We start from the raw sequence: 13,471 nt of genomic DNA on the forward strand, positions 1-13,471 counted from the left end.
TCGTTGTTACTCACTCGCTCGATGGACAACTGTGAAGCTTGAATAGCTGTCAATAGCTTACAACTCTATGCTAAGGAAAGGCTCTCTATGCCAGAGAATCAGGCCCTGAGCCGGACGCCGTCCTCCTACTTTTGCATTCGCCGGTCTGGTGACTGGTCGCAAATTTATCAGGCGCAATCGCTGGCGAATATCATCAAGTATGACATTACGCCAGGAATAATGCACACACTTATACTGCTAAGTCGTGGATGCTTGACAATAGGGCTCTTGGTCTCGCTCGGGTGCTATTGTGGCGACTAAAGCTGCAGGCCCCATTGGTATTTGAAGTGCCTTATCCAAATAATGCGTATTATTTTTATGTAGATGAAATACATTAACCTGATGATTCACCGATGATTCTAAATAAAGGAGTTCTCTTTTTATCACCAATTGTGCCGGCGTAGTTAATTGAGCTAACGTCACTCACCTCCAAGGACAATGCCCGACCAGCTCCATCAGTGATCACTACAGTCTACTCACCACCCCGTCATTGTTTCTCAGCCGAAGCGGGAAATACAAGTTAAAAGCACCTCACGGATTAAAGAACCGCGGCGTCTCTGACCCACGTCCTTCAGGATCAAAATGGAGGCCCTTCATGGCCCTCCGAACCCCTCATCTTTCATCTCGCTCGCTGAACATCAGTCCCACACGCCTGAATCCTTTTATTCTGGCCCTCCGATCCTGCACCACCTCAGCGAAAGATGCAAGATCGTGATTCTCGAGGGGGAATTGGCATCTGTTTCCGCATTAAGCGGCCTAAGGCCAGGTGTTAGTCAAGAGGCAACGAATGGCGCTCAACCTTCTGAAGGCTCTAGTGACCAAGACAAGGAGATTGTGATTGATGGCGTGGATGTTTGGGTTACGTCCGAGTACGAAGCATTTCTGACACTGCCATTGGAAAGAAATACGTTTAGCTAACTCATTACTTTCCTTTTTTTACAGAAAACTACTGCTGTACAATCCGTCTACAACGACAGGTGTCGCCATCCCATACCGTACCATTTCGCTCCACGCGATTCAGCGCCTCAGATTACCAGACTCGCAAGAACGTAACGATGTCCAAGGACTATACATGCAGCTGTCAATTGGGGTCGATGCAGAAGAGGATCTGGAGGAAGACGCCGTCTCGCTAACCGTCGTACCCCCCGCGCCGCAGCCAGCGACTACGCAGGCACAAAGCGAGGGAGAAAACGAGTCTTTGCTTACAGACGACAAACCTTCACAAACCCCTACGGAGCTTCTCTATGCTGCCCTATCTGCCTGTTCTAATCTGCATCCGGACCCGGCCGACGAAGAAGACGACCTGGGCGGTCAGCCGTTGGCTGATAGTGCGTTGTTCCAGAGTGGACTGGTGATTCCCGGTAACAATGCGGGCGGCCTTCCTCCCGCGATGCCCGGAAGCGGAGGGTGGATTACGGCGGAAAATATGCACGAGTTCTTTGATGAGGAGGGTAATTGGATTGGTGAGGGACGAGGACCCCTAGGGCCTGGCGCTGGCTCAGTCCGGCCGCGGGAGGAAGATGACGAGGGGAACCAAGCGGGAGAAGACGGTAGCGGTGCCGGAGCGGAAGAAACGAAATGGCAGAGAACTGGATGAACGGCATTTCAGGACCAACTCGCTGGTTTCGGAATCTAGAAAAAGTTTTTGGGGTTGGGAAAACTTGTCCTTTGGCGATGTTGTGTACGTTCAAACGTTTCATTCTTGGGAGCGCAGATACGTACAGTCCAGTGATAGTGTTAATTGAGAAGTGATATGGATAGGTGCGCCTGAATTGACCTGGCTGCCGTTGCCGAGTTTGCCTGGTGGGAGCTTTCCCAAATTCCCCGTTACTCAAAAAAGGATTGACTGGATCAGTTCATCTTGCTGCCCTGGAAGACTGCTTGTCAATCAAGGGAGAAACGGGTTCGTGGATACCATATCCTCAACCAGGCTTGACCATGCCATCCAAGTCCTTCGGGGTTCGGGTGGAATTCCTGCTGTGACGGCCATGATTAAAATAATAGATAGAGCGCCCATGCGAAGGAATTCATGCTAAGATAGCGGTCTGATTGCTGACATCTCATCGGCATTTGATTCCTTTGTTTCAAAGCCACCAAAAAGGTCAAGCAGCACACGATCCAAGCCAATACAGGGAGTCATATTCTCAATCAAGCAGATCACTTCTGTTAAGCGCAAAGAGTTCCTTCATCCTTGCTTATTCGAGAGACATGATCTTCGGCTCTGCGCCGTGGAAGCACCCGTTGATCGTAGTGTCTCCCACACACTGACTTCGGCTCGCTCATCACCATCGTCGTCGGTGCTCTGGGACTTCCCCGCATCCGCGCCTCCACCATGATTCTGCGGGTTAACATGTGCTAGAATACCGATGGTTCTATCTGCAGAGCCCATCCCTGTCCACAATCGGCTTCCTAGCTCGAGCGTCTCCCTTAAGAAACCAAAGGTATCTGCCGAAAGCCCGAGAATGACCCGGCTTCCTGGAGGCCGACCCCGCCTGATAAAAGCTTCATGGTAATAGTGCGAGGTTCAAAGGGAAAAAGGGAGATCTTCTTATACAAAGTATGTGGCGCGAAGAAATCAGTCAGCGCGGTAATGAGGGTCATAACCAATCTGCTTTTTTCCGAGTTCACTCCTCACAAACTCGCTGACGTTTACCAGCATGGCGGCTAAAAGTTCAATCACAAGCATTCAGAAGACAAGCTTTGCTAGCCCTCCGTGATTGCCTCAGGTTGACTAACTAACTATTCAACAGAGAAGCCCAACCGGATCGTGTTGTTCACTTTTTCTCCCCCAAGGTGTGATTTTGCAGAACGGGACTGGTCATTTGATATCATCCGGACATGGATCGCCAGAATCCGACAGCTCAAAAGAGAATTTCAAGAGGGTTCGCCCTTATTCTCTCCATTATATCCCTGCAATTCTCTTGCTGTGGGTTTAGTCCTTGCTCGAATCCACGGTCCCCTGACGCCCGATGGATTTAGTCCATGAATCTTCGAGTGCGAGAAGAAGCAGCGGCACCATACGCTTTCAATGCAGGCCTCCCAGTCTCCCGAGTTCCTACTGTTCATACTGATCAAATCAGCTGTTCCTCGAGATCTGGCAATGTTTTTCTACTTAGGCCGGGTTGTAAATCCGTTGTTTTGTCCCAACCAGACAACTTCAAAATCTGGGTCCCGAAGCCCTTCTTTTCCGAGTGAAACCCAATCACACAAATCACAACTGATCTTCTGACTTTTGCGCCTGTTGTTTGGGTTGCGATGCATTCCCACTGGTCCGTCCACCAAAGTTCTGGGGTTTGGCATTGGCGCTAAGACACTCGATGCGGAGACCCCGGACCCCAGAAATCCTCAGGAACAAGGGGCGGGCATCCCCTGACGACCGTCTTCCACAAATAATGAGAGAGGAATTGAAACAGCCAAAAAAAAATGGCAAGTCTTCGGCTCTTCACATGCTTTTTGTGTCTTTTCGACACCTGAATGATGAGAGCAAGTTCTGGCAAGACGCGAATCTTTTCGCTCGAGATCGAACAGGCACTGTGCTGCAACTTATCCGCAGGTTGCAGTCCCCCATGCAGAGATATATAGTGTCTGGGCAAGAACTTCTGGCCATTGCGGCGGCTGATAGGCTGGAACGTCCCCGTTCTTCACCTGTCACAAGAATTTCACACAAAACCAATGATCCGCCTCGGCTCTGGATTCCTTCAAGCTCTTCAACTAGGAGCAAAGGGCGTTTACTGGAGGATCGACACAATGTGATGGCGGGGCAGAAGGTGCTAATTCCTTCTCATCCATCGGACCCAGTGAGTGCACTGTCCATTTTATGAGATCGCCAGATGCTCGAGCCTTTGCTATATAAGATGTGGGTTAATCCCTTCAAGATGGGCATGAGCAGCAGGCCGGTGAGAACCTGAACAGTTCCCAAACCGCTCCTTGACTCTTTTCTTTCAAGATGGCCTTCCGTGCAGCGTGGCTTGCCGTCCTTTATCTGTGTGCACTGGTTGTACAAGCCATTCCACCGCCACTCGAGGCCCGTGGTAAGGCTGTTCTGCCAGAGAACGACCCCTTCTATGTCCCCCCGGAGGGATATGAGAATGCAGCACCGGGCACAGTCCTCCGATCTCGCAAAGTTCCCAACCCTATTGCCGCTTTCAACGCTTTCCGCGTTAATCTGGACGGCGCCTACCAACTCCTATACAGATCGAACGACAACTTCGGCAAGCCCACGGCAACGGTCTCAACGGTTCTTATCCCCCACAGAGCCGATCTGAACAAGGTCTCTCCTATCAGGTCGCCGAAGACGCCGCATCTATCAACTGTGCTCCGTCGTATGCCTTTCAGCTGGCAGCCGCTAGCGGGGGCCCTCTAGGCACCATCGTTACTCAGATTGAGCTGGTCCTCATTTTCGCCGCACTCGAAAAGGGATGGGTTGTCACTGTCCCCGATTTTCAAGGCCCTAAGGGGGCCTTCTTAGCAAACGTTCGTGCAGGTCATGCGGTCCTCGACGGCATCCGTGCAACTTTGGCGTCATCCGAACTCACTGGCGTCAACAAGAAGGCCCGTGTCACTATGTGGGGTTACTCTGGAGGAAGCTTGGCCAGTGGTTTTGCCGCGGAGTTGCAGCCGAAATATGCTCCTGAGCTGAACATCGCTGGAGCTGCCCTGGGTGGCACAGTTCCTCGGATCGAACCCGTCATCCCCTCCATCAACAAGTCTCTCTTCACTGGCTTGGTCCCTGGAGGTATCCTTGGGCTTGGGTCCGAATATCCTGTTATCGAATCCATCATCAACAGTCAGATCAAGCCCGAGAAGCGAGAAAAGTTCCTCAAGGCCCGCAAGCAGTGTTTCGGCGCGAATATGCTCGATTATGCTTTCGAAGATATGTATTCGTACTTTAAGGATCCCGAAGTTCTTATGCTCCCATATGTCAATGAGATTCTAGCCTACAACTCCATGGGCCAGAACACTCCCAAAACCCCGATTTTCATCTACAAAGCGGCGAACGATGTTATCAGCGCCCACAACTTGACCGCTGCGGTCTATGATACCTATTGCGCTGCTGGAGCCAACGTCGAGTTCCGCACGGACCTTACCGCCGACCACGCAAGTGGCACCATTACTGGAGCACCCCAGGCCTTGATCTGGCTGGATGAGCGGATGCGGGGCGTTCCTGTCAAGAAGGGATGCTTCAAGGAAACCCAATTGACTGGATTGCTGGAACCTGGTGCTCTTAGGGTGATGTCCTTGTCGGTCATCCGAACCCTCCTCGCTATTCTAGGCAAGCCTATTGGTGAACGCTTGGTTGGATAAAACTATGGTGCTAGCACCCTTTTTATAAATAATTTTCGCTTCTTGCCGCATCTGATGTCTAAAAGTGTACATACCTGTCAGATGGCAACCTGGCTGTTAATACTTAATAAAAGGCTGATGTTTTATGAAATATAACCCATATGGGCTTTTGTCGACTTCCTGTGAGATCCTTTGATTTGTATTAGTTGACCACTGTGCCTGTCGTTCCTGAAGACAAACGCGCAGTCGAGAAGTGTTGTCTGTCAGGCAAACAGGACAAACAGAATAAAAGATGCAAACAATCTTGGCCTTTTTATCCATCCAATCAGATTCATCTTAGACTAAACTCAATATAGCTAGCCTCGTGTTCAGGCACCCCCGACCCACGATGACATCATCCGCTGCTCAGTCAGCACGCTCTCCACCCGCGATCCCCAGTCTGGCGGGCAACTGCTGCTTTCAATTGACTGGCGTTGTGGATAGCAACCCAGCTGGTGCTCTTCAGTGGCAGCGGAGCAATTCCCAACATCTCCACGGGCGTCTCTTTGGAAATGTATGGAGAACGGCGCTAAGAAACAGAACCCGCTGCAACAACTTCTGCCCCTCATTGAGATATATATCCCTGCATTGAACGGTGCAAGGGTTGGACACAGACATTGTGATTCCCAGCCCATTGACTTGACCATAGCATCTTCTTTATTGCGGGCAGATTGCTATTATTTGGACGATAAATCAGGATACTCGATCAATCAGAATGGATACCGCCCTCTCCAGCAACGGGGCGTCATGGTCGCAGCAAAACACCCAACCTCCGCCGGCAGAACGTGGATACATGGCGCTTTTCTCGCTCAAGGGGAAAACGGCCATCATCGCTGGTGCGGCGGCAGGTATTGGGCTTATTGTCGCCCAGGCGTACGCAGAAGCTGGTGCCAATGTGGCCTTGTGGTATCACAGCAATAAAACAGCCCATGACCGGGCTAAAGAGATTGAGAAGCAATACGGGGTTAAAGGTGAGGAATGTGCAGTTGCACTGGAAATCACTTGCAGAGTGGACTGATGGATGGCTCTCTTCTCCCGTTGGAAACAGCTAGGGCATATCAAGTCAACGTTCAGGAGCCCCAAGAGGTCGAAAACGCCGTCCAGGGTGTCGTCAAGGAATTCAATGGCCGCCTTGATATTTTTGTTGCCAACTCGGGCATCCCCTGGAAACAAGGCGCTATGACTGAGGGTACACTCGACCACTACCGCAAGGTGATCAGCACGGATCTTGACGGGGTGTACTACGCCGCCCGGGCGGTGGCTCCTGTTTGGCGCCGACAAAAGCAAGAAGGCACAGACATCAATGGAAACAGGTTGGAAAATTTCTCGTACGGCAGCTTTATTGCAACCGGATCAATGAGTGGGCACATTGTCAACGTACCACAATTACAGTCAGCGTACAACGCCGCAAAGGCGGGGGTCATTCATCTCTGTCAGTTTTCTCGCACCTTACTACTACTACTTCTTGACAATCGTAATGCTTATACTTTCTAGGCAAATCGTTGGCATTGGAATGGGTCCAATTTGCTCGTGCCAACAGCGTTTCTCCTGGGTATATCAGCACGGAACTAACCGAGTTTCTATCCCAAGAAACGATTACATTGTTGAATGGAAAAATCCCAATGGGCCGTCAAGGGCAGGCGCACGAATTGGCGGGTGCATACATATTCTTGGCATCTGATGCTTCCAGCTACGCTACTGGTACGGATATCATTATCGATGGAGGATACACTTCGCAGTAGTTGACCTTTCCGAATGGTTTTCGGGCTTTCGCAATGTCACTTTGGGCACGGTATATACATACCAAGAAATTGGCTGGGCAAATAGATTATCCCTCTTGAATTCCTAGCAGGGCTAGAGAACATACCCTGGAGGAAGATGATTGTTTTTGGTTTTATGAGACTATCTGTATGCTAGCCGGATTCTCCCAAAATTGCCAAAAAGGCTCCTTCCAGTTCATCAAGTGAATGCATCCCAAATATGGGCCAAGAAATACATCTATCGCATTATACTTCTAGCCCGCTGGCTCCAACCATGGCTGAGCCCTCGCAATAGCCCAACGGATAGCCCGATCACACCATCTTCCTAAAATATTATCACCAAAGCCTCCATCATACTCAAACATCCCATCCTCTTCTTTTACTCTCATTTCACTCAACTCGGTTCCAGGGTCGAGTAAAATATGTTTCTGCAGCTGTCCTGTGTTGTTATCAAAGTACTTGGATAATCCCAACCAATTTTGAGGCTCTTGCTGCTGGCATTCCAAGCTTGGGTCTATAGATGCAGCTCGAGTATCGATTTCCAAACTAGCCTCTTCACCACCTTCACAGTCCTCTGAAAACGACGACAAGGGTGTATATCCGCGTATATTCAGACGTTCAGGTCGTTTCTTTATCTTTTTCGACACGAGCGATACTACATTCACGGCCGATGGTCCAACTATTAATTCCTCATCACGCCGATGTTGCATCATCGATGGCAGACGTTGTAAATCGACGACTTCCTCATCGTCGTCCTCTTTGGCAACGTTCATATAGTCCCCCTTCCACCCATCTGCCGTCCTCCTTGTCCATCGTTGGAAGATCGGTTTGCGGAAGCAAGACCAAATCACACCGCGAAACCAGCAGGTGATTCCAAGCGCGTAAATGAGCACTACCAGCGCCGGGATTAGATCCGCGAGAAGAGCCGGTGGCAGGACAGTGGTTGCTTTGGTTGCTTGTTCATCGAAGCCGTCGTGCGAGATCGAATTGTTTGGAGAGGCGAGTCCCATTGATCGTGGAATGTTTGAGTGCAATGAGTAGGGCATCGATTTCACATAGCGGACGAGAGCTGGGGAATGGCTGGTATTTGCAGCTGGCAAGGTAGCAGCATGCTCTGTGTGGTCGTGGATGACGAAGGAGGAAAAATCCTCAAGAAGCAGACATGGAGAATAAGAATGACTATTCAGAAGTATCAGATTGGAGGACAATTATTTCTTGCCCACGTTGAATGCCATTGTTAACAAGCAGCCCTGCTGATGGGAGGCGCTCAGGAGCTCTGTGCAACCATGCAAAAAGCCATTTTTATGCAGCCTGGTCAACCTCACAGCATCACACATGAATCAATTCTGCACACAATCACTTTGACAAGATAATATCTCTTTTGCCTTGCTCCCTTTTTTCTGGAAAGTGATATCTCGAATCATCATCATAAATAACGGCGACAAACTCTCAGGCCAGAACTGCATTGGAGAAGGCACCCGATCCACACTGCTGAGTAGGTCGTGGCCATCAGACAGTTTGCTAACATGGCTTGATAGTGCATATATACAAACACATCCGTTGATCGCTGAAATGTCTTTCATATGCAAAGAGTCCAGAGTGGATTTCAAATTCTCCAATCTACAGAGTTGGCATTCGATACAACGAAAAGCCGTATGAACATGGCGCCCAGGCAAGACCATCGTTTGGACTGGCTAATCAACAGCTTGAAGCAGAAACGTTTTTGTTTCAAGACTATTTAATCACACTCTTTTTACTTGACTGGCCTGGTCTTTGTCGTCCGTCCTTATTGTCGCCAAACATGCAATATCTTTGTTTGGTCGATTGCTTCATTCTCTCATTGAGCCTCCTCGAGTCATCTCTTAGAAACACTCCGATGGAGGGTAGAAGCTTGAGCTAGATCGGCTTAATCACAATGTCGACTTCTATCATCATCTCTGGTCATTTTATGTGAACCTGGGATTATGAGTTGGAGTGATCTACTGCTCACCATGTGCAGTTAGACATGCTAGAAGGTCTTAACACTCCCTGGGCTATCCTGTTCCATTTAGGATCCCTTTTCTTGTTTTTGCATTATGATCCCTTGTTTATGATCTTAGCTGTGCTCAAGCAAAGGAAGCGATCCATTGTTTCGGAAGCAAGGCCATGTTTAATCTACAGCAAACAAAAGCTATGCTCTTTTCCGTCATCGCAGTTCACTGTCATGTATAAAATCCATGACTGACACTCAGGCCTCCAACATCCATGCTTTTAGCGCTTTTCGCACCACGACCAGAACTGCAGCAAGACGGACCGGCCAGCCTGCAAGTCAACGGACGTCGCGACCCGAACAAATCACCGGAGAGCGTGCCTATCTCTGTGGCTAGAGACAGTATCGCGAAATACGGCAGCACACGGAGATACGGACCGTCCTATCTTCTGCGCATGCTCTCACAATGGCGAGCTCCGAAACACCCAACGAGACTGAAGAAGAAAGGGTTCAAAGCCATTGGCAAAAGCAACGAATAGAGGAGCAGGTTCGTCCAAGCCGTACATTTCGCTCTTCTCCTATTTTCTCTTCCGGGAGCCACGCTAAGATATCCCGCAGAGAGCTGTGATTGATGAAACCCTGGCCTGCGGTACAACCTGTGGACTTGTGGAAAGCCTTGACCCATCCATGATGCGAACCGACCTTGCTACCGGGGTTTACAATCCCCAAAGGGACCCCGCCTACACCCTTTCGCCAGCTGAGATGAATGACAAATCTATCATTTTGTCTCCCCGCCAGAGGTCGCCACGGCAGGAGAGAGGCTACATGGAAGTAGCAACAGAAGACCAAAGGGCGATGTTCAAAGCTGCTTGGCGAGGACGCGATCCCTTTGCCCTGTACACATTCCACCGGCATCTGCATGAGCATCAACAGGCTCGACGCTCCTTCTTACAGGTGTGCAGAGACGAGGATGAGGTGCGGCAGTATTGGAAGTGGGTAAGCAAGCTAGACGCTCATATTCCACATGAGCAGCCCAACATCGCCAACGACGAGGTTGACAAGAGGTGCGGATGGCCGTTCAACGACCATGCAATAGATCGTCGAGTAGAGGCATGGCGCAGCAGGGCGGCCGATCGAGCCACGCGGCTGAATGAAGTGAGGGAGCGATGGAAAAACATTATGAGAGAGCGGGTGGAGGAACGCAGGCAGCTGTTCTCGCGGAAACGGGAGAGGGGAGACGATCAGGAGTCAAAAGAAGGGGAAGATCGACTCCAGCGGAGTCTTGAAAGGTTGCGGAGAAAAAGGTTAGGGAACGTGGAAAACGAGAAGCCGAAAATATCCCTACGGTTGCGCTTGTTGCCCAGGGACGAGGATTGGGGAACAACGAGCGGTTTCATAGAGTGCAGCAAAGAAGATGGACCGTCCAGGCAGCCGGGATGATAGTAAGAAGCTTGCTAGATTAATTGAATACGCAGCGTGTTTCAATAAAATAACAAGAAAATTATTGCCATAATATTAATTGCCGTATCCTTTATAAAGTGAGGTAGGTCCATTTTGAGCTGCCACTTGGCTTCCTCTCTCAGCTGGTTTACGAGGGCGGACCTGGACGGAGATCATGGATACTCGAGTCATCGAACCAGCACCAAAATGTATAACGAATCAGATTCACAAACATATAGCTAGTCAATCCACGATCAGCTAAAAGGAAAAATGATCAAAAAGCTAGTGAGTTAGTAATCCACAGGTTGAAGGAAATAGGGCACAATTTTCTTTTCTGTCGCATAGCCAAATCTAGGAGATGCGGAAAGTAAAGTAACCAAGTAGCAGTAAGTACAGAGTCCCCAATGAAGAGCGGCAGGATGTCAGAGAAGTTGTTTGGGAACAAGAGCTGGAATGGAGATATGACCAGGCATTTTCTTTTCTCTGGGAAAGATAGAAGCGAAGATAAGAAAATATAGATAGCACTTTGGAGCCACTCCAGGGGCAAATGCCGAAAAGATACCGGATGGTGAAGTGAAAGCTGGGTATATATCGAAGTTGTACAGTGTGATGATGATGCCTGCGTACAGGGGGGCCGGCAGTGGGAGGATGGATTTGGCGCAGCATCGGTGTCGCAATCCGGTTGCTACGGCGTAGAGCCGTTTGTCTCACCGGTTAGGATACCGACTTTCAGGCGGGCATAGCCAGTACCACAAGTAATCAAGCCTGTTCCATGCCTGTCATTTCCACGTCACGAGGCTGTGTCGCATCAACGAAAGGTTGCTTGACGTCTAGGTTGCTCAAAGCCGGCGACTCTGAGTCTTGAGCACCTGTTGAGTTGACTGCTGGCTTCGGCCTTCGCAGCCTCTCGCACCAACTCTCGGCGCTTACGAGTGTGTCGTTTACAACTCTGCTGACTTGCGCCATCATATCCAAACCCTCCTCAGCAAGGACTAGAACACGGTGGGCGCTGGTGGAGGTGGCGTCTGACTGAGAATCGGACGCATCGTCCTGTCTGTTGGTGTAGGATGAAGCAAGTCGAAACCTCTGTGGCAGCGAGGTCAGATGCCGACGAACAAGATTGCGCGCGTTTTCAGGTAGCGAGCCGCCTGCGTATCTCGATACCACGTCGACCACCTGTTTGAGAGTCTGAAGGACGTCCTGTTTGACCTGCTGGATCTGTCGCGACATGGCGGTTGGGCTCCTTGGCCTATTTTCCGGGTCCAGGATATCGCCCGACGATTCTTGCTGCCGTGACTCGTCCCATTCTTCGAGAACCCGTTTCAGAATTACGATGGAACTTCCAAGGCGCGTGTTCGCCCATTGCAACCACTTCAGACAGTATGTCAAACTGCGCAGCGATTCTTCGCTCATCGCGACTCCTAACCCGGAGGTGGAAATTACTAAGCGACTCTGCCAGGTCTGATTCTGAGAAGGCTGAGTGAGATCGATTTTGCTATCTAGAGCCGTCAAATCTTCATAGTTGGGCGACGACAGTGTGTCATACGGCGGCAACGTCTCGACGCTGGATAGACCCGAGGAGCGTCTTGTATGAGTGGGCCGTGGCTCGGTTGGGCCCTTCTCAATATCCATGGCATCAGAGTGTTGTTCCCTGCCATCGGAGCGCGCACCACGGGTGCCCGGACCTGGGTTATCTCGTCGCTGCAGAACCCAGCGCAAGCCTCCTTCGACACCGGTTTTGCGCCCGACGCTCCCAACAGTGTTTGCAACTGGGGTCCCGATATTCCGCTCTATGAATTCAGCGCCGTATCTGAATCTGGGCGAATATGACTTGGATGACGAGTAGACGGACATTGAGCTGTTGATAGCGGAGGAGAGCAAGGGGTGGGAGGAGGTAAGAAGCGACAATAGCGGCTCTGGCTGCGGTGGCTCGGATGAGAACAGGGTGGAGCGGCGCGACGACGGGGAAGAGTGCGCGAAATCTTCTCATGGGAGACAGTCAGGATGCCTCGATGCTGAACATGACGGCTTTTAGGGGAGCGTTCTTACCTGATCGGAGGCCTTCTAGTGCCTGTGCGGCTTCGATATCATCCATTGACAAAACGCTTGTAGCTCGAGTGGAGCGATCATCGTTGCACATGCTGTCAACGTCCATTCGAGTGGAGTTGGCCGTTGACATGGCGGAGGGTTGGGGTTCGATACCGCGTCTCAGGCAGAGTTATATCTGAGCAGGCATCGATGACTCGCGTCTAGGAGGGTTTGACGAGAGCGATGGGGTTCGAGATGGGACACGAGTGCTCAACGAGGGTCGTGTTGGGTGACGGCGGCACTGCTAGCACATGAAAGTTAATAACAAGGCGGGATCAGCGGGCGCCAGTGTCGAGCCCCCAGACCAGACAGGAGAGAATGTTGGATGCTGGCGGTTGTGGCATGTAACATTGTGCCATCCATGCCCTTAATCAAGGCTGGCATAATTGAAGCAGAGACTGAGGAGGTTTGCTCGCATACGTACATGGATCCAAGACAAGAACCAGATTGCAGGTTTCAACCGATGATAGCCTGCCTAACTAATACAGGGAGATTAAGCTGGGAGGATGTCGTCTCCATTCAATTTCCCTGAGATGAAGCGGGACGAGCAGCAGGAACCCCAACGAGTCTTCTATCGGCACGCAGCCCTCAATCGTGCCGTGGCCGTGGTGGCGATGCAGATATCGACTCGCTAGCCAGCCCTCTGTTGGGGGCGCTTCTATCAAGACATCGGACGAAAACAACATGTGACCCGCGCTAGTGCTCGCTAGCGTCTTCATGTGACAGTCACGTGGAATATATTTGTCAGCTGTTCTTTACGCTAGGGTACGGTACTGTATGGTAATATATCATCTAGATTAGGTAATCTCGACCTCGCTTCTAAAAAGGCACAACTCTCTATCAACTTGACCTC

At 50.6% G+C, this 13,471-nt stretch overlaps 6 protein-coding genes across 6 annotated transcripts; 4 read left to right on the forward strand and 2 right to left on the reverse strand.

Moving 5' to 3' along the window:
- Positions 1–621: 621 nt before the first annotated feature.
- On the forward strand, positions 622–1,636 carry UREG_03774 (uncharacterized protein; the record flags this gene model as incomplete). The annotated part of the gene is made up of 2 exons (XM_002544211.1): positions 622–908; positions 982–1,636. 2 exons carry the CDS (start codon positions 622–624, stop codon positions 1,634–1,636), a joined length of 942 nt encoding a protein of 313 aa, XP_002544257.1.
- A 2,349-nt stretch (positions 1,637–3,985) lies between these two features.
- Positions 3,986–5,343, forward strand: UREG_03775 (uncharacterized protein; the record flags this gene model as incomplete). The annotated part of the gene is made up of 2 exons (XM_002544212.1): positions 3,986–4,198; positions 4,294–5,343. The coding sequence occupies 2 exons, from the start codon at positions 3,986–3,988 to the stop codon at positions 5,341–5,343; spliced, it is 1,263 nt and encodes a 420-aa protein (XP_002544258.1).
- A 733-nt stretch (positions 5,344–6,076) lies between these two features.
- Positions 6,077–7,103, forward strand: UREG_03776 (sorbitol utilization protein SOU2; the record flags this gene model as incomplete). Its single annotated transcript, XM_002544213.1, has 3 exons — positions 6,077–6,332; positions 6,410–6,793; positions 6,856–7,103. 3 exons carry the CDS (start codon positions 6,077–6,079, stop codon positions 7,101–7,103), a joined length of 888 nt encoding a protein of 295 aa, XP_002544259.1.
- A 272-nt stretch (positions 7,104–7,375) lies between these two features.
- Positions 7,376–8,131, reverse strand: UREG_03777 (uncharacterized protein; the record flags this gene model as incomplete). The annotated part of the gene is made up of 1 exon (XM_002544214.1): positions 7,376–8,131. One exon carries the CDS (start codon positions 8,129–8,131, stop codon positions 7,376–7,378), a length of 756 nt encoding a protein of 251 aa, XP_002544260.1.
- A 1,425-nt stretch (positions 8,132–9,556) lies between these two features.
- UREG_03778 (uncharacterized protein) lies at positions 9,557–10,530 on the forward strand (the record flags this gene model as incomplete). Its single annotated transcript, XM_002544215.1, has 2 exons — positions 9,557–9,637; positions 9,709–10,530. 2 exons carry the CDS (start codon positions 9,557–9,559, stop codon positions 10,528–10,530), a joined length of 903 nt encoding a protein of 300 aa, XP_002544261.1.
- A 759-nt stretch (positions 10,531–11,289) lies between these two features.
- Positions 11,290–12,709, reverse strand: UREG_03779 (uncharacterized protein; the record flags this gene model as incomplete). The annotated part of the gene is made up of 2 exons (XM_002544216.1): positions 11,290–12,512; positions 12,580–12,709. 2 exons carry the CDS (start codon positions 12,707–12,709, stop codon positions 11,290–11,292), a joined length of 1,353 nt encoding a protein of 450 aa, XP_002544262.1.
- Between the last annotated feature and the right edge of the window lie 762 nt (positions 12,710–13,471).

Source organism: Uncinocarpus reesii, genomic scaffold (assembly GCF_000003515.1).
Source record: "Uncinocarpus reesii 1704 scaffold_2 genomic scaffold, whole genome shotgun sequence".
Classification (NCBI taxonomy): Eukaryota; Fungi; Ascomycota; class Eurotiomycetes; order Onygenales; family Onygenaceae; genus Uncinocarpus; species Uncinocarpus reesii.